Below are 25,068 nucleotides of genomic sequence, written 5' to 3' on the forward strand. Positions count from 1 at the left end.
TTGAAAATTCAAGCAACTTTCTGGCCCGATTCTGCTTTTGTACTTTAATCAATGTTTACTCTTTTTGGTAACTTTCAGTCAACTTGTAAAACTATTGCTCTCTTGGCTTTTTAAGTCAGCAATTCTCTTGAGAAAGCAACAAGAAACAAATAAACTGGATTATGTGGCCTGAGGTGATGTCTGGAGGGTAGCGCACTGAAGATGGAACACAGCTGAGTGCAGACATTAAATGGCACTGCATCACATTTTCTTTTCCTGTAAACCCACCTTTACTTAACAATAATGTATTGGGTTTTATTTTGTTTTTTTCAATCACTGGCTTCCAGCAGATCTAGACATGAGCTCAATGTAATTTGAATAACCAAAAAAAGTGAGAAAATAAAACAAATGATCTGATCAAAGACAGGATTTTCTGATGCTGAGTCACAGAGAAGTAGGAAACGTATAACATCATTAGCATAATAATGCTGCGGATGTACTAGAACCAAAACCACTACTAAGATCAGCTGCCTTCATCCTCACTCTTTATCAGCCACATAAAAAAGATCAAACTCAAGCTCATGTTTAAAGATGTTTTATTTTAGCTCAAGCTTGTTAGACAACGTTTAGACACGAAACATTAAAGGTTTGTACCAAAAGGAAACAAGCGCTGTGCTTCCATATGCCTGTGATGGCATTAAGTGTAATACTTCTGCAGCAAAGATAAATTAAGGTTTATTACTTTACTTTTGTAGGAGTGACCATCATTTCTATCAGGTATGGTAATATTGTACCCGCCAGGGTGAGATCTGAGAAAGTAGCAACATCGACGGGTTAAGAATCGCGAGCAGTCAGATGATCACACAGGTTATAAACAAGACGGCGTTTCCAGGTGGTAGAACTTCAGGTGAATGCACCTTTAAAGCCATAAATTATGTAGGTGATAATTTTAATGTTTGCTTGTTTTATCTTCTAGATAAGTCTGTTTGTTTAAAACCTGTATGATCGTGCGACAGTTTGTGTTTCTTACCTCATCAGTTTTTTTTTTTTCCCAGCTCTCAGCAGTTACCTCGTGTAAAGTACATGTCGTCATAACTGACAGAATCGATAACCAAACCTAGAAAAATAAGATCCCATTTTTGATAAACCACATTTATGACCACAGGAAAATAAACTGCATGAACTGTGCTTTACACTGTCTCATCTAAAATATCAACACTGTCGCAGAGTCCTCTTTACAAAAGGGAAAACAGGTTCAATTAGTACAGTCACAGTTCTAATTAGTAGTACAGTACGTTCATTGGCGAGTATTAATATTCAGTGGATGGATAATACCTGCACACATAATATAAGCAAATGAAATGGATGAGTCACTGTCCATCAAAGGTCAACATGCTTCCGTTGTTAGCCGATAAGCGAGTGAAACAGTTCAACAATGCCAACTCCACGGCAGCTTTTGTAAAGGGGTCATGTATATTTCATCAGGCTGCTCAAGCAGGAACGCACACTCTCATCCTCTGGTTCAGGTTGAACACACAACCTCCACAGTGACCATGAGGGTGTTGTGGTTCCAGCAGCACTGAATCGCACATGAATTAGAGTGTACATTTCTGACGTGACATTGAGATTTACATTTAGATGACAGCATCCGAGGACAGTTTACATCATCTTATTTATTTATTTATTTTTAAATGATTCTGGCCGACAGCAGGGTGTTTAAGAGCTTCTGAATTTCAGTTGTGAGGAGAAGAAGAAAAGGGAAAATAAACCTCAATGTGCCTCAGGGATATACAAAACATGAATTTTATGCTTCATCTGTGATGAAGAGGAAAACGAGACATAAATCCACGTGCAGAGGAAAGGCTAGGTAAAGACAGGTGGGGAAAAATGAAATACCATAACCTTCACCGTTGCTCAGTCTACTGGCAATCCACAAAGCCGTGTTCACAGTTGGGTATTTGTGCGGCCTCCACATACTGTGTCAACACACTGTGAAAAATATGCTCTGTTAAGTATGTACTTCTCGGTTTTCTCTGCAAGGCACACAAACGTATAACAGCCCACGTTTACAAGCCTGCCAATACTACTATGACTTTGAATTAAGAAGCTATGAAGCAAAAACTTCAGCTCAGATTCAATACACTGCCGTTATTCCACAAACACTGTGTATAATCTCATCACTTCACAAGTAGAAGTCTTTCAGCTCATCTGAAGACATGAGAACCACCAAAAACGGAGACGTGACGTTTCTATGAGACAGGGATGACAACTGCATCCTCATGTCCTGATCATAAAATATTAATGTTTACACTAAACTCCAAATATTTACCAAATATTTACCAAATATTAGCATGAAAACACAAGGGTAAACAAGTGTTGACGGGACAAGGTTTACACTTAAGAGTCCTGGTTAATGTCAAAGATAATACTCATCAGTGCTAACTGCAGACTTGTACTATGTATTGTAAAACACCAACGTTAATCAGAATCATCTCATATGTTGTTGAAAATGAACGTGCATATAAACATGCTCATTGGTTGGTAGGTTCCCTCAGCTGATACAGAGCCAATAGCAGTTTTGATGACTGGAGAATTTTTTTTTTTCATCATTCATTAACAGAGTTTTGCTTTTGATGCATGACTGGCGTCTCGAGCTAATATGACTTGTGGATCAATGAGACTGCAACAAGACTTACCTGTAATAAAAATGGAACTTTTTACAGTGCAAATATAGATTGTGTAATGACCAGAAATGACCTCTTCCGCTCATAACTTTTGTTTTCCAGTTTGTTTTGTTCACCAGTTTCGCAGCCAGTCTGTACTAACATGGTCCTCCTTAACAAAGGTATGGAAAGTTCTTGGAAGCATTTCATTTTTCCTAACCAAAAATCATTTTTGCAACAGCTGCAACAAAACAGTAAAAATGAAAATCTGTCTTATTTTTTTTTAAGAGAGCACAAATTGAATTTTGAGACACAATAGAAGGTATCTTACATTCACATTGTACGGGATGAGTGAAAGGCTGGCAAAGCTAATAAAGTGATGCTAATGTGCTTTGTGATGCAGTGGTAGTCCCCAGCTTTCAGCTCTAAACAGATGGGATCTCTCCCACAGGATCAGATAAAAGACGTCCATCTCTAACTCTGCAGAGCATGGCAAATTCAACAAAGGCTGCCTCTCAAATGCATGCCGTCCATGGGTGCTCACACAGAAGTCCTTCGGATAAAATAAATGTGGCAGAGCACACGCAGCAATGATGAGGTTAAACTGAGGCATATCAATCTTAACTAAGGCGGGAGGAGGAACCAGATAAAAACAATCACACGGAACTAATCTGTGGCGGCCTCTGCCACTACTGGGAAGAAGATGACGCACAATCCGGAACATTCAAAGCGTCCTATGGGCTGACAGTACGTCTAGTAAACAGCATGTCTGAGTTTTCTTATTCCACAGGCTAAATCATAAGATGTCAAGCTCAGTAACACTGGCAACACCTTCTCATCATATATTCAAATCCCTTGAATTTATGGAACAGGTTATTCAAGGCTAAGCTGGGTAGACATCTATAAATACACATCACCTTATGATATATTTTCCATATCACACTGTCAGTGGGAGCTGCCATACCATAAGAATATTCTCTAAACCCTCCATACTTGTCCTAGTACCTGCTGGAGCTCCTTCCTTCAGTCTGCGGAAGCCCTTCCCACCAGAGATAACCGCTGCCGAGATCACCCTGTCCCTGCGTCCCCCGTCCTTCTCACAAGGACGGCCTCTTACCCACATTTCTGGGTCATCACTGAGCTCGTAGATAGATCCATCTTCCACACTGTGCTCCAAGGACTCCAGGGAGGAGTCCAACGCCTCGTCGCCCAGCGCCGTTAACGGCCGTCCGGGTAATCCCGATGTGGAGCGCAGCTTGTACTGCAGCAGAACGCCACGTCCTTTGCTTCTCCCCTCTCCCTGAAAGGAGCTGGAGTGTTGCAGGGACTCCTGAGAGGAGGTGTCGCTGCGGTCCTCGCCTCCACAGGCAGAGTCTGGGCTATCCCCGAATGAATCCCTCTTCAGCAGTTCTGGAGACAGGCCGCTGGTGGTGGCTACCAGGAAGTCCACGGGCCCACAGTGGGCGTTTAGGGAGACCATACCCTTTCCTGTAGCAGGCAGGCAGACAGATTATTCAAATGTCACAGAGACAACAGACACTGCTCCTCTACGGGACTGAGGTCAACTCACTGTCAGTTACATCAGTTAAAGAGATCATTATGAAAGTTGTGTGAAGTGAAAATGACAGGAACCCCGCTCTGGATCATAATGTATGCCATCAACAGTTATCTGTAAATTATTTATTATAATTTACGGCTGTAAAAGTAATGACTGTAGCTATAGTTTGTGGTGTATTTACATATTATTCAATAAACTGGCTTGGAATAAGATGGTTATGAAGTAAGGTCTGTGCAAGTGGGAAACTAACGACCTCATTCACTCGGCATAATAAACAAAACGCTGCCAGGCAGTTTTTAAATTACCCTGCAAGACTATATATACAGTATGATTTGTGTGTTGCCTGTCTGGTAATATTTGCACTGATTCCCAGCGCCACAAGAAAAATGTGAAGTGTGACCTCAATAATGGGCAGTGCAGAGTAATTTTCTGTCGTGAAAAAAAAAAAAAAAAAAAAAAACCCTCTTCGCTTTTCTGTTGACCTGTCAAGAGGCTGTTCAATCACAGTCATCCGCCCCGCTCTGATCCATACCTGTTATTTTGGGGATGCCCTCCAGTTTGGGAACTGGAAGAGTGATAATTAAACCTTGGGCAGTGCCCACCCATAACAGCCCCTGGCAAATTAGGAGACTCGTGACTCGCACGTTCTTCTGACCTGCAATATAGAAAACATCGACAGAAAATTGAATTGAGTTTTCTTCGCCACCTATTGTTATAGAATGACGGGCAGCTCAGAATTACAGCAGATTAGGTGCCTTTTCAAAGAATAATGGATAACTCCCTGTTGACAACACAACACAACTTCTACAGACTGGAAGGCCTGTTAGAGAGTGAATTATGAACTTTCATTGATTTCATTTTTGCCAGAGGCTCTTCAAAAAAAAAAAAAAAAGCTGTACTTTGGAAATGAGGTACTCAGTCCTAGCATGATGAAAAAAGTAAAAATAGTTTTATTGTTAGTTATCAGTGTTAGCTTTGGGTGAAGTTTAAGCTCTGTGATCAATCTGTATTTGACAAGCTTAACACCTGCACAGCGCAGCTACCTAGGGCTCTGGGTTGCATAAGATTATGAAAAATTGGATTTGTCTACTTGCTACTGACCCAGTTGAAAGAACAACTCTCATAAATGCACAAAGTAGGAAACGACACTCTGTGAATTTAGTATTACACATTTCGGTTTCAGATCTGAGTGGTTTTGAACTCCAAAGTTTTCACCTCCCACTGTACATACCGAAACTGATATGCAGGGAAATCTTCCTGACCTTTTTTCATTTTTGTTGCAACGACTATGGCTGAGGAACACACACCCTTATAATTCTTCTAGTATAGTAACATTCTAGTATAGTGTCCTAAGAAAACAACAAATAAATCCAGTTTCAAACTGACAATAGGTCAAATCATCCAGAATAACTGAAAACTATTGAGGGTGTACACCGTCTTTTAAGAGTAACGTAACACCAGGTTGAAAAGCAGTGTTTTGCTGCTCTGATGGACAGATTCAAGACGGCTTCACCCCTGGGTGTGGTTAGCAATGTGCTTTGCTGCATGAGTAGCCACAAAACAGTCAGCAACATGCTTTCATGTCACATATACAGAAATTTTGTTAGAGAGACAGGAGCACAAAGGTCTGCAATGACAATAAAATTCAAACTTTTAACGCAAATAATTTCCTTTCAGTGTGTCTCCCACTCATACTTGCACACCTATACAAACAGAGATAGTATTGCATTGTTTGTAGGTTTGTTTATTTACTCTTGTCCACAACTACTGCTACTGCTTATTGAAGTTCCCTGTTCGTGTGACAAATGAAGTAATCCGGGGTGATTTTCTGTTCGCTTACAGAGTGCGTTGATAATCCTTGGGGTGAGATTACGTAGTGATTTTCTCTGGATAAGGTTACCTTTTTACATCTTGTGATATTGTATGGTGCAAGAGTCGACATATATTTTCTGCTGTGAAGCTTCTCATTGCTGAACTGTTTTTGTGGCACTGCATTAGTGACAGGGAAAGGATAATTGCGCACTCTTATTATACATGCACATCCTTTGTTTCCAGTTAACAAAGGGGTGAAAAACATTGTTTGTTTTGAATTTATTTTTGAATTCCTTCTGTGGTCCCTCAGCTCTTGGCTCCCATTGTGGCCTAGTTATCTATAGAACCATTTACCATAATATCCATGGCAACCATAATTGAATTACACCAACACTCGTGATCAGAACTGAGAGAATACTCATTTACATGTGTAGCTGTATTTACATGTTTGTTCTGTGTCATGCTCAGATTATGATGATTTGCATGAGTGGCTCAACAGTGTCATTAATTAATTCATTTCACTGTGCGGAGATGAATCATTCCGAGTAGGAAGCTGACGCTGTGTGCACGAGAGGAAGTGGAGGCAGGAGCACAGGTGCACACTCAGCAAACGGAGAGCAGGAGCCTTTAGGTGCAGACCTTGGAGGGTCACAGCGGTGAGTTAGGTGCCGGCAAAAAACGGCCTTTATCTCGAAACTGTCTGCCACCTGCTCAAATCGCCTCAGAGTCTATTTGTACTTTTGGTTGGAGAGCTTAAGTGGGAGAGTGATGCTCATGAACACCCACTTTTGGGCTGCCATGAAATCTGAAGTGAAGTCGGAAGATGTGGGCGCCAGGCATTGTCTTTAAGAACAGTGATAAAGAGGGATAATGACAAAGGCACTTGAGATTAAGGAGGTATAGCTTAACCTCAAGCAATCTTGCACCTTCAATTTTTACAGCAATGCACACACACTGCGGTTGTGTAGTGGGTTTATCGTGGCAGCCGGTATTTGCCTTAAAAAGAAGATGTCTCCAAAGATAAATGTTTCTCTGTGATATGTCACTGAGGACTTTATTTTGGAATATTATTTTTTCACCCTAAGGATAGAACTATTAAAGGCATTAGTAGAGAAGAGATCAGCAGTTTCCTCCGCCTCAGAAACTTCTCTGTTGTTTACTGCAACTGGAATTCCCTGTTGAGTATAAATCACATTAAGGGGAGAGGATTAGGGGGTATATCATTACTGCATGTCCTGGCATAAGTCAAGGAGAAACCTAAGGGAGCACAGACCTATTGACAGAGAGAAACTATCAGTATTTCATGTGCAGTATCTGTGGTTGTGGAGTATCGGGGGATGCTCTTTTCTCCTGTGAGCTCGACAAATCGCAACTTAAGTCAAAGATCCTCTTCCTTTTGTGGACCCTGAAGACATGAGCCGAGCAACTGTTTTTCTTTTGACCTTGTAACTTCCCCCAGGGCTGAGCCTTGAGGCTGCCACCTTCCCTAAAATCTGCTGCATATTTCAAGGGGAGGCACTGAAGCTGAGTGAAAATGACCCCTGGGTCACCGGTTTTCTCCAGATATGATGGCCGTTGGAGTCTGTTCTCCTTAAAGTCTCCTCTTTACTTTGATCTAAAAGGGAAAAGTTTGGTGTCTGAAACACATGCCTGTTTTTATTCTTTACTCATCTCACAGGAGAAAATCTTTTTTTTTTTTTCTGATGAGATGGAGAGCTACCACAGCTTTGAGTATTGCTCTAAATACATCAATCACCGTCTGGTGTGACTCAATGAAAAGGAGAAATTTTTCTAAAGCCAGATGCATTTAAACCACTCCCTGACACTCAAAATGATCTTCACATGTATTGAACAAGCTGATGGCCCACGTGCCACAGCCTGGGCATATTGGAGGCAAGCTGGCACTGAGTCACATGTACTGTACTGTTATCACCATTAGACAGTTTTAGGTATGCTTTATTGCTTTCTAATTTGTTTACCATAGTTCTTCCCTCAAAAAAAGGGGAAGACACCCACACTGGCTGATAAATATTTCATCCATCATGACGGAAGTCACACAGGAAGTAATGGGCTATCCGTGGTATACTAAATGGACTGCAGCGGGGAGTAAAACGGAGGGTGAGTGGATTTTAAAGCGGAGCGGATGAGATGAAACAGGGAGAGAGAGGGAGAAACTGGGACAAAAAGAAAACAAAATATTATCTCAAACGGGAGAAAAGTGGGGAGGTACGTGCAGGGGAAAAAGAGGTAAAACAGGCATGATATCACAGAAGCGTGAGCATTTAAAAAAAGACAAGAGTGTTTCCATGGGAACCCTTCGTATGAAAATCTTTAAGGCTGCCAGTTCACTGCTCCTCAATGACTTTATTTCTTTTTTATTAATCCCTATCTCTCACCCCATGGCTCTATTATGGCTTTGCGAAGGCCTGAGATGGATACTTATTCAGGTCAGTCCCCGGAGTGCAAAGCCCAAGGAGCAGCCTGGACAAGACAAGAATACCATTCTAGAGAGGACACAGCATCATCAGTGTTAAACTGGTTGCCTCTCATTGCTCTTATATAAGCACGACAAAAAATGTGACCACTACAGACAAAATGAAATTTCTGGTGACACAACTTTTAGATTCTCACGGAGAAAATCAACCACATGAGTTTTACACACAAATGCACACAATGCAGTTTGAGCTGCACAGCAGGATGGAGGCTGACCTCTGCATATGGAGGTCAAGACAAAGTGTGATGTGTGGCGTGTGTGTGTGTGTGTGTGTGTGTACCAGTGCTCAGCAGCGTTGACCGTGTTGAGATGTTGATCTCCTGCAGAAGCTCCAGTGTTTCAGTATGAAAGAGACGAATGGAGGAACCCTCAGAAAAGGCCATCCACACCCCTCCACCGGCACATGCCATGTGTGCAACACTGACCATTGGGTCTGGATGGACTTCAAACGTCTGTAATGGAAACGGTAACAGTGTTTGAAATAACAGCAGCACAGGAAGAAAATGCGATCACCCACATCATCAACAAATGGCGTTATTTCCATGATGGAAAACAAAACATTTCTAAAGAAAGGTTAGCTCTCTCTGGACTTTCATTCAGTGCATTTATTTGGTCTTTTTCAGTTTAGCCTTCCAGTCTATAAGGGGTTTAACAACATCATAGCTATTTTGGGATTTTACTTCATTATTTAAACAAGAATGTGGTGGTTATTTTTCAAAATAAATAATATAAGCACTGAGCTGTGATATAATGCACAAACAAAATGAACAAGAATGGAAGACAAAAAAAAGAAGGAAAAAGAAGAAGGGGTGGAGAAGAAGAAAGAAAGTTATTGCTTCGACTAAGTGAAACAAAAACATACAAATCACTGCAACAAAGGAAAGACATGACTACGCTGATTGTACTGTGCTGCACCATAAGATACCGTACCATAAGTAACACTTTTTCAATTGATATGGTAATTACTTATTATCGTCATATTATATTACATTATTATTGTGTTATGACAGTCGTTTCAACTGAAGATAACTGTCATAATTATACCGTGACACGATGAGGTCAGTGGACGCCCCACTGAATCTTATGTTTAGTTGTTGCTCTACAGTTGCTCCTCTGTAAATAAAGTCTAACTGTGTCTCCTAATTTTGTAATTTACAGAGTCTCTGACACATGGGGCATGTTTTTGCATCGTTCCCCTGGCTTCTATCTTTTTAAGAGCACAATGGAAAAAGAGAGTTTCGGGCACACAGTCTTAATGAGTAGCTTGAAATAAATGCAATGAGCCTTATCATAGCAACACATGCAGCCCCTGCAGTCCAAGGCGTGACAAGGGCTGGTTTGGGCATCATCTTGGAACTCATATCACTGTCAATGCATGAGTTGCATGAGGCCGGGCAATTAGTCAGTGAGAGCGAGTGAGTGAGAACGAGAATGCACCCCCCCCCCCCCCACCCCCTCCACCCCCTCCACCCCGAACCCAAGTGCACCGGCGGACAGGGATTACCACCTGTTTGTGTGCCCTTGCCAGTGGGCCCTCCTTTGTTTGAAATTAGGGAAAAGGAAAGGAGCCTTTGATGTGTTTTCTCTTTTAATTGACTCCTCAGCAGTGGGCGCCTGCTCCGCCTGGGAAAGAATATGCAATACAGCTCTTCGTTTTTCAAGTGCAGCCATCAAAAAATTAGATATCCATAGTAAAAAGACAAATTTCACCTTCAATAACCCACTGCAATTCAAATGAGTCGACAAGTTCGCAAAGAAAAACACAGTCGTACTGTACTGTATGTGCTGCGTAATTATCGCATTAATCATTATCAAGCGTGGTGGCTCTAAAAGGGACTTCCAGCTAATCAATGGCCGTCATGCTGTAATTGCTGAATGCCATCTTGCTTGCCATATGTTTGAAACCACCTGGAAGGAATTCAACAACATGTATACAAGAGTCTCATTTGACTGGTATGCACAGGATTGCCAAAAAGTGCCTGAAAATTGTTTAAACAGTTTAAAATATTTTACATAAATATCATATTGCATTTTAAGCCAATATTGTAAAGTAGAATTCTCTAAATATAAAATAGAGCGAATATGTTGAATGCTTGCTGCACTGTGTCAAACACAGGATAAGTACAAGCCACTACTGTTGCCCCCAACCAACAACCTGGTATTAGTCTACTGAATCCAGCGTTGCTTATAGAGATGAGGTGGTCAGTGAAGCTTGACAGTAGTAATGTGCCCTTTCCTCTCAACTCGGCAGTGTCACACTAACAACAGCATCCCTCCTTCAGTCCTCTACCAGCAGCGGGAAAACAGCAGAGCTAAAGCTACAAACACTACAGCTGGCCTGAACAGCTCATTAGTCCTTCATTACATCAGGTGACAAGGTGTCTTTGTCCTTTCCTGAGTGCTAAGTCCACATCTCCACTCTGAGCTATGGCGAGGGAGTCGTAGACATGTGAGTTTAATGGTCATTAAAAAGTAATGGGAAGAGGAAGGAACAAGGCCTGCCAGTCAGTATTGATCAACGCTTGTATGTCCATGGATGTCCTGCTTCGTTAGGGTTTGGTTACTTTACAGGTACTCAGGTACTCCACAGAGCGCTGAAGTAATAATACAGATATCTGCCCTCTGACACTCACAGACAAAGCTGAGAAGTGTCTGAAATCACACCACATATGTTGGCGGGTGCGAACAAGGTGTGAACATTATATTTGTGTAAAAATCAAACTAACTCACAAAGCACTGCGTTATCATCAGATTCAAATCAGCTCCTACTGTGTGACTATCTACAAAATTTAAAAAAAAAAATCATTCGATTGGTTGAGTCTTTCCTCATTTTCTCCCCAGTTAAACTCCCATTGTGTGCCATGATTCCTGCTGCTAAAAAGCCCCTTTAGTTGGCCTGATGGGATTGTAAATAGGGTTTATCATTCTGCAATTTTACTGATATTCACTGATTCTTTTTTGTAAGAAAAGAAGTAGGATAAACTAATTTTCATTTTCATGTTAGTAAGTGGTATCTATGGTATCATCAACAGGAAATGAAGCTGGTCTCAGGAGTGATGGGACCTCACGACCTCCCCCTGAGCAACCATTTTACCCACACTAGTAACCAGGCTCTGTGGATGGCTTGGTTGGTCCACTGCTGTGTTCCTGAGTAAAATATCTTGACAAATATTGGTGTGATGCCCTTTTCCATTTATTACCACCAACAACTCAGGGTTATCCACTGTCCAATGAAATATTTCAAGATGTTATGATGGACTGTCACAAGATTTGGAACAGACATCTTCCAGCTTCCAGGTGATTTATCCTAATGACATTGGTGAACCATTGACTTCTACTGCCACCAGCAGGTTTACATTTTTTATTTCACAGTGAAAATCTTAATAATCACTGGATGATTAAATTTAGTACAGATATCCAGGATATACTGTAATATCTTTGGTAATCCCCTGAATTTACATATAACACCATGAACAGGTAAAAATTTTAATATGTCCAATATTTTGGTTCATGACTAAATACTAAACCAATAACATTTCCATCAGGCTCAGCTGTAGTTTGTGTTCAGTAAAAATACAAATATTATATATAATATACAAATAATAACAAATGCTCTCATATCTATAACACTGAAGTAAATGGTGAACATGGTAAACATTACGCCGGCTAAACATTACCATATTATCACTGTCATTGTGAGCATGTTAGCAAAACTGTTAGCATAACTGAAAACTGTTCGCCTTGTTTCAAAAACATTTCCTTTGTTCAAACCTCTGTGGCGGTATCTAACAGTCAAAACTGTCCAAGGTATCATTTGGAGGCTTTGTGAGCTTGTTACAAGATATCTGCATTTTAAGACAGATGAGACAGCTCGTGAATTCTCACATTCCTTCAACCATACTTGTTTCTCTTTTTCTTCACAGCCATTGTGTTGCTGAGGTTTTGTCAGCTCTATAATTTTCATCTATCCCCACCGGGGTGGAGTGTACATAATCAAATAGTACAAAGCGGAGAGTACATGCACAATTTTTTAAGTGGTGACGATCCTTTGGGTTTTCTCATGCAGGTGATTTCAACACCGGAGTAACTATACCGCCATGTTTACCCAAAACAGACTGAAAAGGTTATATTTAAACAACACCGCCAAGGCGCCGACGGTAAAGATTTAAATAGAGACTCGTGCCAAGCAGCAGGTTACAGGGATCAGTGGTGTCAAATGAGGCGGGCTGCAGGGTCCACCAAAGCTGTGGAAAAATGATTCAAAAGTGCAGCACATCTGCTAAAGTGGTGAACATCTGTAGGGGAAAACAATGGGGAACGAGGGGAAATGAATATGTGTCCATGACCCTCTAGCCTTGCTCCAAGTCATATCTCTTGCTACAGGTGTCAAGTATTGCCTCTCCACATCCTGGATATGCACCAATGCCCCTGTGAAGTCAGCCCTCTTGAGTCCGCATTAGTGAGGAAGACAAGGTTAGCAAAGAAGTAACCAGAGCTGACCTGTTAAGCTCTATGGGAGATACAGTGAACCAGAACTGTGCCTCCATTGCATGGCCATTCAGCTGATTAAGCTCGTGTCTCTGGAGGACTGGGGTACGGAAAAGAGGTGAAGGAATAAAAGGAGACATCCCTCGCTCAGCTCACTCCTGATTATGTGGATCTAGAGGCAGACTCAACAAGCAGCTGTCTCTGTGCTGATTTTTCAATTTTGCCAGCTGCTTCTTCCTATTTGTTGCAACGTTCCAAGAAGAAAAATGTAAATACATATTCATTTTTTGCCTCTTGTATACTGCTGCATGTTGTGTGTCTGCAGCTTTTATATTTTGGCATGATGGCAACCAAAAAAACATCTGTAAATCTAAATGGATTAAGTTAAATAAGGTTACATTTGTTACTAATTGAGTTTTTTTCTGGAAATGGAGCTCATTCACAGTGAAAATTAAAAACAACTTTACATGATATGGGCAACGACACATGCTTTTTGTTCATTGTAAGTGTTTTAGTTTGGTTCAAATTCAGCCTTATATTTTTATATGACACCAAATTTTGTTTGTCCAGGGAAGGTCTGCTCAGAACACTTTTTTTCAACAAAAGTCCTTCTACCCGTTTATACAGCTACACACACTCACATGTGGGGGCTATAATTAAATGGCAATGGTTTGCAGTTCAGCATCTGAATACCATATTAACATTACCCAGAAGAGTTTGTTTTCTGCCATTCATTATTGTCTGCCACAGCTAGAGCAGTCACCCCCCTGTACACCTCTAATGACACACAGTGCAGACGAACACCTTGGAGAAAGACTACACAAAAATGGAAAGCATGACAGAGACAACACCCAGGATGATTTTCTGGAGATAATGGTGCACATTCCTGTACCGTAACTCAGATCTCAGAGCGCTACAGCAAAAATGATGCTTATTTGTGTGTGTGAAAGCCCCAGCAAACATTGCATGAATCTACAAAGGATTTGACTCGTTGTCCATGCAGCAGCTCCAGGCAGTAAATCTTGATGACATCACAGATTAGAAAGCTGGCTCTCTAAGGCTGCGTGCATAAATCTTTTCAGTAAATGAAAGGAGAGGAAATTTTCCTCAAAGCTGCAAAAAAAACAAACAAAAAAAAAAAAAACACAAAACGAATAAATAATAAAAACACCTTGTCTAGCAGTTTCATTTATGAACCCATCCATTTAGGTCTTCAAACCATGTTTTAGTGAAGACTGAGAATATTTATCAGGAAGAGTTGACCTTGCAAGTAGAGATGGAAGAAACATACATTTTGTTGAAGCTCATTCTTTAACTGGTTTGACAATTCTTTCAAACAAAAGCTTCTGAAGTGCTTAATATTATAATCTTGGTAGTTTTTTGCAAAGCTGCTGAAAAAGTGCAAAAGACTATAAATGCACCTCAAATAAACATTATACGAGAATTATTTTTGCTGTACGACTACGTAAACATAGGGACACTACTACTACTGACCTACTTCCATTCAGCTCTTAATGCACTGTATTCAGACAAATAGGACAAATGCGAAACTAAAGAAATAAAAAATATTTGTAAAAGGTTGCAACAAAATGCTTATTATGATGCCTGGATAAATATATACATATACAGCATATTCACATAAGACATTCAGTCCTTATCAGCTTTCAAGACAAGGTTGTTAAAAATCTCTACATTTATCAGCTATTAGGTGTGAAAACTGTTTACAATTTACGTTTCGGTCAATGCTTCTATATTTTCCCCTTTAAGGAGAAATATCCCGAATAAATAATGCACAATCAAACAAGAGTCTGCTGAGATGGAAGAAGTTTTTCTCTCATGAAAAATCGTTGTGATTTTTTTTTTTTTTTGTTTGTTTGTTTTTTAGTAACAAGGTAAACTGCTGCAACATTATGTGCAGCAGTGATTTAGTTATTTACCTGAGTGGCGAGGCTGGAGATGTCAATGACTGTGACAGAGTTCCCACAGCTTGCCCACACTGAGTCATCTAACACCAACAGTGCCCTCACTGGTTCTGAGCCCAGGTTTACACATCTGCAGGAATCAGGATCCCAGAGATCATCTGACAAAAAATAAAAAATAAAAACAGTGAACAAAACTACAACCAAGATATCACAAGGATGTGAAGAAACGCTTAAAATCATTAAACTCACTGGTTATTATCACAGCTAGCTCACCGTCATATTAATAAACTCTGAACAGAGGCCACACTTCTATTTGAACACTGTCACATTGAGTGAGGCAATTAAATTCAATTCTTCCCACTTGTACCACAGCAAGTTACCTTGGTGTTTATTTAAAAAAAAAAAAATTCTCTTAAAGCTATTTAATGTTGTCGAGCAATTACTAAAGCATCAGAGGAGAGAGCTCACAGTGGAGCCATGTGAGAGAATATGAACCACAGGTTGACTGGAAAAAAAAAAAGACTGTGGACCTCCATTTGAATCACCTCACACTGTGCAGCACAATGTTTGCACCCTTGCCACCCACATGCTAATAAGTCTGGTGTACACTTTAATCCACTTTCCAACTTCTTTATCGCCAGTTCTTTTCTCTCTCTCGCTCAGTGGCTTGCTCACTCTTTTTTGCTTCATCAGTGTGAAAAGGAAGCAGACCTTTTTTCTTTGAGTTTTAATCACAGGGCACACGTTGCAGCTACCACAGAAGCACATTATAAAGTGAATTACATAAGCATTTCCTTTGCTATGCGTTAATGAAGCAAAATTAGAGAAGGGAGTGCATCCAGCCATTTAATTAACATTTTGAGTTGTTTATTTCTGCCTTTCATAGCAGAATAGCTTTACAATGCCTTCTGACTTCCACAGGTTAATTGCTTGGCATGTTATAAAGGTCATTTTACCACCTTTTCAAAATTCACTCTTGTAAATGTCCCTCTGGCTTCTCCCTCTTTAACACAGCAGGGGACCAGTCTTGTTGTACTGAATCAAACTCTTCTGGCCCGTCTTGTAAAATATTTTCATTTTCAGCTGACATGATGTCTGCTGTGCATATCTCAGTGAGAGAAGCTGGAGCACATTATTCACTAAGCAACAATGTGCTGCGTATATTGATATGTTTTTTTGATACAAGTCTCAGCTGAAGCCTTGGCATTTCCTGGCTGCTGCAGACTTGTTTTTAGACAGTAGCACACGAGTCAAGGGCATAAATCTTTAACAGATGTGCAGACTCCACAAACATTCCCTGGCACCCTCCAGAGCTTTTCTCCTGTCCTTTTTTTTATATCCAAAGCATGAATAGTAATATTTAATCGGCATGCAGCAGCTTGGTGTAATTAATCATCCTTTCTGCTTGGGAGGAGAGAGGAGCACAGGAGGAAGGCAGGCACATTGACATACTGTGGCCAGGTAAGAAGAACCTGGTGATAGAGCTATTGTGCTCCCGCTGGCTGTGAAGACTTCAAACCACTGCTGAGATGGTGTTAAGCCCTCCTGGCCTTGTGCAATGCCTGACTAAACATGGCATGCCATCTACCACATGGTGAGGTGTTATTTTCATACTTACACTGGGTGTGAAAATCACTAGGAATGGGAAGTGCAGCGTAAAGGGAAAAGTGATTCTAGGGTAATCATTTTAAAGGCAGTACAAAATGAATGCAACTTTACAAATACTCTCATTCTGAAAACGGGTTTTGTGGAAAAATAAATCATACAGTCCGCGTGCATGACACTAATATTTACAGGCCAATAGATGTTTACCACAGAGCTGCATGACAACAATAAATCTCATTTGTACCCATTACCTCACTGTAGGAAAAAATATTTCTGTTAACAAGCCCCATTATAAATTAATAATAAATAAAAAAAAAAAAACACTTTTCGGTTCATTTCAGTGTCACATCTCATTAAGACACAACAGCAGCTGACATGCAGGTGCGTATCCATAGAGGCAAAGGGGACATGAAACACTGGATGACCTCATATCTACAAACAAAACTATTAGAAATGTCATTTATTGTGAAATTTCTTCCTGTCTAATTGTGTTTGTATAAGACCAGTAGAAAATAGTGCACATAGTAAGTGCTAGAAATCACACAAGACTTCATTCAACAAAATGCATCATTTACTACAAGACATATGTTAATAAAATAGAAAATGCAGTCAATATAAATATTTTTGTCTTCCCTACTACAAGTAAAACGTTTTGCATTTTGAATTTATTTATAGGCTTATTTTTTCATAATTCACCAGATAACATAGACAGAAAAATGTAAACCAATGATGACTACACATTCTCATTTCGCCAACAGACCACACAGAGAGTAGCAACAGCCAACCCTGACAGACAGAAAACTACAGCCGTCATTTTGAAAACAAAACAAAACAAGCGCCTTACCATTGTTATTTCTTCCATACACCATCATGGTCCCGTTACGCAGGCCTGCAAAGAGGAAGCCAGAGGAGTGCTTCAGGCACAGCACAGGGCAGCCCTCTGGGTTATGCAGGGTCAACAGGCATTGTGCTGCACTGTCCACACTGCCATAGACCACGATGCTGAAAGAACAAAAGCAGCACAAGCAAACATGATAAATGAGTGTCATTTAAAATGACAGAGTGCCTCGTTTTCATGCAGTTTGATTTAACAGTTCACATCGGAGCAAAGCATTGCGTATGTGCAACCACTCTGTCTTTCTCATGTTTGAAATCCCATCTGAACTTTGCTACATCTTATTGTCTTCTTCAGAATGACAAATGCACATCGCTGTTTGTTTCTCTCTGTCTGAGAAGAAAATGCCAAGCCGAATTGGAGTTGACAGTCTTTTAGTGTGCTAAGATGCTGATTTTTTTTGGTTTGTTTTATTTTACTTTTTGTCTTTTTCCCTGGACGCACACTTATAATGGAGGAGAATGAGTCATCATAAACAAACTGCTGACATGTGATTTAGGTTCTTATACAAATGACTAAACACTACTGTAAATGAAACTTGTGGTACCATAATGGGTAAATCTGAAATTTTAGAATATTCTCTGTCTGAGAAAAACTATTTATTCACTGTAACTATGGCAGGGGACCAAGATTAAACCTATCCTCTATTACACACAGCAGGGATCAGAAGGTTTATTGGATTTGTGTTAGGGTATCAGCTCTGATTTCTTGCTTTGATGAAATATTGACAAGCAAATCTATACTGCTAGAAATCTCAAGGGAACCGTAACAGAGGATAATACAGGATATTATTTTACAACAGAAGACATGGAGCATACTGAAAAGTAATTGCATTCTTATGTTGATATTTGTGGTTCTTTTTTTTATGTTAAAACTTATTTCCAATAAATCTCATTTCATAATTTGTGCTCGTTCTATACCAACACGAAAAGCTTTTTTCTCTTTTTTTTCCTCAGGCATCTGTTGCTTTCCGTGATATCAGTCTCTTACCGGCCATCATCTAATCCAACACAAATGTTGGCGCCGATCCCTGGCGGTGCCTTGTGAACTCCAGCCTCCACTTCCTCGGCCTGCGAAGGTTCTGCTACATATTCCAGACAGCGGACAGCGGAGTCTACCTGTAGGCTCTTCACAGCCCTTGGCGTAGGCCTGTTGAGGGAAAATATCTCTATCTGCCCCTGAGAACCTTCTTCTCGACCAGCCACCTGTAAAGAGAAAAAAAGCCTGGGTGAAAGAGGTGCAGATTACATGTTAAGATGTACCAGCGGACAGAATCATAATGCCACTGGTAATAAACTATTTTGCCAAAACAGAAGAAAAATGAAATGGGAAGAGCAGAGTGCAGAACCAGGCCAGGTCATACTAACATTGTGTTTTCACCGCCTTAATCAAATTGTGGAGGCCAGAGGATAATGCTTCTTTGGTTAAACATTCTCAGCAATTTAGATTTACAAAAAGGATTCAAATCTATTTTCCTTTCAGATGCTGCCATTTGTAGTCCTCCCTCGCATTTATGAATATCACTTAGATTTTTAAACATATTATGTATTGTAATCACAATATCATCTCTAGAACATCAAACAGCTAGCAAAGGTCTGTGATCTGTCCATCAGTGAAGAACAGAGAGGATCTCAAATGTTTCTGAAAGAGTTTACACGACCAATCTGTTCCTGGAGTCAGTTCGTGATAAAATGAAAATAGAATCATTCTTAATTAATTAGACTGACATCTGATTTTAGCATGTCCAAGGTCACAGACAGCACTTGAAGACACTGCTCTCAGTATCAATGAAGAAGCACACACAAGCATACAAACAGGGCTGCTGAAAGCCAGGAGCTCTCAGTAGCTAGGTTTCTACCAATCAATGCCTGTAGATGTCCCTCCCTCTTTGCAGAGAGAACAAGTTGTGAAAGAAAAAAACCTCCCTCACAAATAAGAAAGCAACTTTAGATGTAACCAAAAAAGGTCCACCAATCACAGCTAGCTTCCCAAGGCGATTCACACCCCACAGGCTGACTGTCCGCCTCAATAGAGACTTGATTTCCTATGTACCACATTTATATTGGCCTTTGTGTAAGCCTGTCAGTGCCAGTGCTGAGAAAACAAAGACAGCAGGAGCCCTCCAACCTATCTCTGATGCAATTCCAATTAAGGTGGCATTCCTCCCATTCCCAAACAATTAAAGTGTCGCTGTGGGTTCTCAATATGATTTCATTCATTATTCCTGTTTGAGGCCTAGGTGGATGTCCAGACAAAATACAAAGCCAATCTTGGAAAAGAAGCACGGCTGCTTGCTGCAAGACAGCAAAGATTTATTCTCTGTATGAATCACATCGTGTGAATGTGACATGAGCTAAATATAGTCTTTAGCTCTTCTCCTCCACGCTCACCCTTATTTGCATGCAATCATTTGTTTGATTTGTATCAGCGTGCAAAATCTGGACAGGAGCGATCCTGTGGGCTCTTGAGAATGAGCCAGAACAAATAATGGTCTGTTGCACGGGGTGAAAAGAAGATAGGGAAGACTTATCTTGCAGCAAGGAGACCAAGAAAACACAGCTTCAAGTGATCTGTGTAACCAAAGCCAGAAGCAAGGCCCCCGTCACAGAGACTCCTACGTAATTTATACATTCACATGCCAATCTGTACCTCCAAAACTCTTCCACACACCACCATCACCACTATCCACTCCCCCCCCAACCCCATGTCAGCCCAGCCTCCCAATACCCAGTGGAAGTGCTGTGCCCTGACAAAGTCATCACTACTTATTTGGAGAAATAGATATCTGGAGTTGTGCCGTGTGCAGCTTGAAAGAAGCAGAAACTTCCCAAACAGTAAATGCTCTGCCAGCATTAATTACACTGCTCTGGACACGGTGAGGAAGCGTGGGAGAATGGTCATGATCGCACACTCTGCTCAATTGTATTCACCAAATTAAGGAACCAAAAACCATGGATCACTAGGCTGTTGATATAGTCTGAGAAATATGCATTTCAGGTTCCAATTCACTAACACTGGCTATGAATGCTAACGTCCTGAATAAATGTATAAGATGAGAAACATAAGGGCAGAGTTAATGGAGACTTTATCTAAAACTGAGAAGTAGGATGTTGGGAAAAGTGGGACAAGGAGGGTGAAGGCAAACAGGGAAACACTAGGGTATCAGCCTGATTAGACACAATGTCATTACTCTGATCAAAGCACACAGAAATCCCCATAGCCCATCTCACTTTAACATGATTAGTGTCATCCCTTATTTGACAAGCCTGCCAGGGAGGTAGAACCGACTGGGGGCGGGAACGCTCAGCCACTAATTATTCTTGCTGGATCTGCAGGTCTTCGCTATTATGTTTTTTTAGTGGATACCAGTTTGTTTCTGCCTTGGTTACATGTTGTACTGTGCAGTATAAAATATTCACTGTGCTGGAAGAAGGTTAGAGGTGGCACCAGTGTGTGAGGCCTGCCATCTGCTGCTGTCTGCTCTGTTTGTGTTTGTGGTGTTTCTGTCATTTGTCACAAAAAAAGCCAACTCTGTACTGGTTTATGTACTGGTTTATGATCACCTCTTTAATTTCCAACTTGCTAGCAAAAAAAACGAAATACAACCTCAGTGGACAGAAAACGTCTCTTGCCCCTATCCCATCGGGAGAACTTGCTCCAGTATCCCAGAGGAGAACTGAATTTTTCATTGGAACGTTTTGATCTGGTAAAATCCCAGAACAACAGAAAATAAATGGAACATCGACAGACAGGCCTTGGATGGTAACAAAGATTACACATCAAAGTATTAGGCCAATTAATTTAAAGGACTTGGTCTAAGCTATGTGTAAAACACTAATGTAACATTGAAAAGAAAATATTCAAACTCCTGCCCTGAAGGACTGAATGACAGATACTATCCAAGTCTCAAGACTCAACTTGCAACTTGAACTTGTCTCTATATGTGGCTTGACTTGGCCTTGACTTAATAATCCTCGGCTCTTTGCAGTGTGCTTTGCTGCTATACTTTAAAACGGATGAACATTATCACCACCACTGTAAAGGAACTGAAACCTTTTAAAACATGCTTTAGTCTAGCCTTCACTCACTTTAGTGGATATATACTAGATGCTAGCGTCACACACAGCATGTGAACAACCTACCCTTGCTCCTCCAAATGCAGTTGCCCGACAAGGTCAAGGGCATTTGAGTCATCTGTAATAGTATGTGCTCTAAAAGAAGTTGAAGATCAGAGTAGCCTATGCTCCTTCAAGCACTGATATCGCAGTCCCCCAAATGCCAGCTCCACCATATCTCCTTTTCCCCATCTGAGTGTGCATCCAGTCCTCTTTAGAATAGCACCACAAAAGCAATTAAGTCTGACACACTCAGCTGTACTCTGTGTCTTGGAGGGCCCACACTTGATTTAGCCACCATTTAGGTCAAAAGGGGATTTCCTGATAAATGGCCCACCTTCTACAAAAAGGAGAGGGCAGAAAAATTGAAACTTAGAGATTAATAGCAAATTCTCTGCACCCCCCCCCCCCCCCCCTGAATTTCCCCCCCTCTTTCTAGATCCACTAAATTCCCATCGGTCCAGGGATTGCGATGTGATAGTCTGGCAGCACAATTTGCCCCACTCATCATAAAACACTCTGCAGTAGTTACCTACCACTAGCCTTTACACTGTATTAATTCACAGTTTGCTGGTGACATTTTACAGAGAAAGAAAAGTGCATGTCCCATTCTTAGCCTTGAGATACATTTTTTTATTCCTTTTTTTAATGAATGAGAGCAGAATGTAGTGAGGACGTTTAAATGGTCATGGTAATTGTGTTAAAAGCTAAAATTATCAGTAACTGTAAAATATGCATTCTTTTGCCTTGTCATTGGTTTTAGTTATTTGGCATTTAATTGAATGTGTGGGTGTGTGTATATGTGTGTGTAAGCAACACATTACTTACCCAGAGGTAGCCTTGAGGTAAGGAGGTGCTCGCTGCAGAGAAGCCAAGCAATGCACAGTGGACAGGATTGTGGAGGGCAGCTTCAAGCTACGAGGGACAAAATTAATTTTGATTTAATATGTATCTCGGCTCAATATGGCAAACTTAATTTTTTCATTCTTTTGATGTAGTCTAAAAAAAAAAAAAAAAAAACCTTCTAAGTGACCACAAAACTAGCACTGGGTTGTCACTTTTTACATGAACAGAACTTTGTCATTTGACAGGGAGGTTGAGATTACAAGCCGTAAATGTAGCTGTTCAAATATATATCTTTATATCTTTCTTTCGTTTTTACATGTTCACAGAATATCCAAAATAACTGTGGATTTGCTGTGAGCACTAAGTGAACTCCTGTTATGACAGACACATGTTAAAATTCTGTATCTAAAACAGCCATTTTATATGCTGAATGCTAAAAAACAATGATGTACACAAACAGCAGACTTACCCTGAAATGTTCCTATCAGTATATAACCTACAGGTGTTAAACTTTAAATTGCTTTCTACTATCAGTGCCAAGATCAAAAGACCAACGCTAAAAACAATGTGAGGTGTTTCAGTTATTATTAGAGGCAAACATTCAGGTTTTGGCCTAGTTTTAGATTTTTCGACACAATTCTTCTTTTTATATCCTTAGATTTGCTTTCATGCCAGATTTTCATGTTATTGTTACCACTGCTTCTCGTAACTGTGTTGTCCACTCATTTGTTATCACTTCATACACTGCATATATATAGGATTGTTCAGCAAACTTGTTCAGCAACACAATAAATAACACTTTGAACGCAGCAGATGCATAGGCACAAAAATCATTTCCATTTCCTAGTTATTTCCAAATGCATAAAGATTGAGTTTATGATTATACAGCTGGCATGCAATAATAATTTTGAAGCTCCAAGATGCACCGAGCATTCACTAAAAAGACACAAGGGATTAGTATAACTGGTATGTGACATTTACTTTTGGAATTGAAACTGGGCAAATATGGGAATCTACAAGGACCCTGAAGATTGAAGTCCTGAACCGAGGCACGTGTCCAGCTATTTATTATCAATAAACAGAGCCAACATCTTACTAAAAGGGAAAACAAATCTATATTCCTTAGACATACAGGAAACTAGTTTGCCTGAAAGCAGTGATGGAGGTTGACATTTACGGTATAGAGCATGCGGCTGATAATGCATCAAACCCCCTATGGTGAAAGCTGCTTTTCTAACCAGCAGTCTGTCTGGTGGGGAATGATTATTATTTTGGTGTGTGACCGCTAAGGGTGGGCCATGTGACAGACGGAACAGCTAATTGAGTGTTGTCGGGACGGTGGGGGGTGGCAGTGGGTGAGTTGTTGAGTTGGTGGGTTTAGAAGGGATGGAGGGAGTGAAGGGAGGGTCAGCGATGAGCACCACACGTCTTTAACTGTCGTCCTCCACAGCGGCAAGCATCAATCACAGGTAATTTATAGCCTCCCTTGACCAGGACCCTTCCCCTCTTCTCTCTTGTTGGGTGTGTTTGTAAACACTAAACAAAAAAAGGATGCTAGCCAGATCACTGCTCTCCCCATCTGCACTGCAAGGCTATTCCTTCATTCCGCCCTTGTCCGTCTCCATCTATTCAAATTCACTACGAAGATGCATGGCTCGTCCTCTACATCAATCTCTCAGGCCCACTTTCCCATTTCTCTTTCCCATTTTCCACTTTTTTTTTTTTAAATGTCTGCTCTTTTTCCTCTGTCTCTGTCTTTTTTCTCTCACTCCCCTTCTGCTGCTGCCCCCCGCCCAATCAAGTGCAGTGAAATGTTTTTTGATAGGTAATTAAGCAGCAGCCATAATATGTGTCCATATGGAAGCCGTGTGGTGGAGAGAGAGAGAATGGTTGTGGACCAGAGGGACTGAAGCACTATAGCGAACTGTGCTGGTAGTTCGATGGTGGTTGGATTTTTATCAGTCACCTGAGACTGGCAAGCATCGCAGGCCAATCTTCCCAGGCCTAGATTGTTTTGTGTGTTAGCACTCTCCAGAGTCAGTATGGCAATACTAGTGGGATCTATCCACTCTATCAGAGCAGTCCCATCACAACTTCATAAGGTATTCAAAAGCAGGAGTGTGCACTGGGATCATTCAGATAAAGTGCTGATGTGTAAATGAAGAGGCTTGTTCTTTAATGAGATATCTGCCGTTTGAAAAATTTGACACCCACTCTTGTAAAATGATTGTGGATACAAAGAGGAGATCTCATTTTAGGATATTGTACAAGTAAGTAGCTATTTTCTAATGACACCCAATTATGCATAAAAAAGTTAAACAGTACGTCTTTGTGTATAGGACAATTATTTACATCCACATAATCACAAATCACACCATAATGAGCATGTGATATATCTCCCATATTATACATTTATGATAAAACTCTTAGACTCTTACTATAAGTAACATTTTTGTGTACATGGCTCAGAGAGCTTTAAGTAAACAAGGATACCAAGGCAAGGATAGAATGTGTTCCTATTAAAGTGCAAACAGTGACAATGATCAATACAGTAAACCCTGGGTCTACTTATCGAACTTCTTTAAACAGCCAATGGAAAGAGCTCAGGTGAGCATAACAACAAAGCCTGTGAGATCATTTCCACCAGCGAATGTGCAAATTATATTGACAGACACAAAGGAAATGTGGGTC

General features: G+C 40.6%; 1 protein-coding gene across 4 annotated transcripts in view; it reads right to left on the reverse strand.

Moving 5' to 3' along the window:
* Positions 1–558: 558 nt before the first annotated feature.
* arhgef10la (Rho guanine nucleotide exchange factor (GEF) 10-like a) overlaps positions 559–25,068 on the reverse strand; it is a 93,537-nt gene continuing 69,027 nt past the window's right edge. For 3 of the 4 annotated variants that reach the window (XM_041033899.1, XM_041033901.1, XM_041033898.1), the window contains 7 exons: positions 22,360–22,446; positions 18,407–18,621; positions 17,366–17,523; positions 14,932–15,074; positions 8,787–8,958; positions 4,733–4,855; positions 559–4,130 (listed from right to left, as the gene is read on the reverse strand). In XM_041033899.1, coding sequence (XP_040889833.1) covers positions 3,580–4,130; positions 4,733–4,855; positions 8,787–8,958; positions 14,932–15,074; positions 17,366–17,523; positions 18,407–18,621; positions 22,360–22,446 — 1,449 coding nt within the window. In that variant the 3' untranslated portion in view covers positions 559–3,579. The remainder of the gene's footprint in view (positions 4,131–4,732; positions 4,856–8,786; positions 8,959–14,931; positions 15,075–17,365; positions 17,524–18,406; positions 18,622–22,359; positions 22,447–25,068) is intronic. The other variant, XM_041033900.1, reaches the window with a different exon arrangement.

The sequence above is a fragment of the Toxotes jaculatrix genome, chromosome 3, assembly GCF_017976425.1.
Source record: "Toxotes jaculatrix isolate fToxJac2 chromosome 3, fToxJac2.pri, whole genome shotgun sequence".
Classification (NCBI taxonomy): Eukaryota; Metazoa; Chordata; class Actinopteri; family Toxotidae; genus Toxotes; species Toxotes jaculatrix.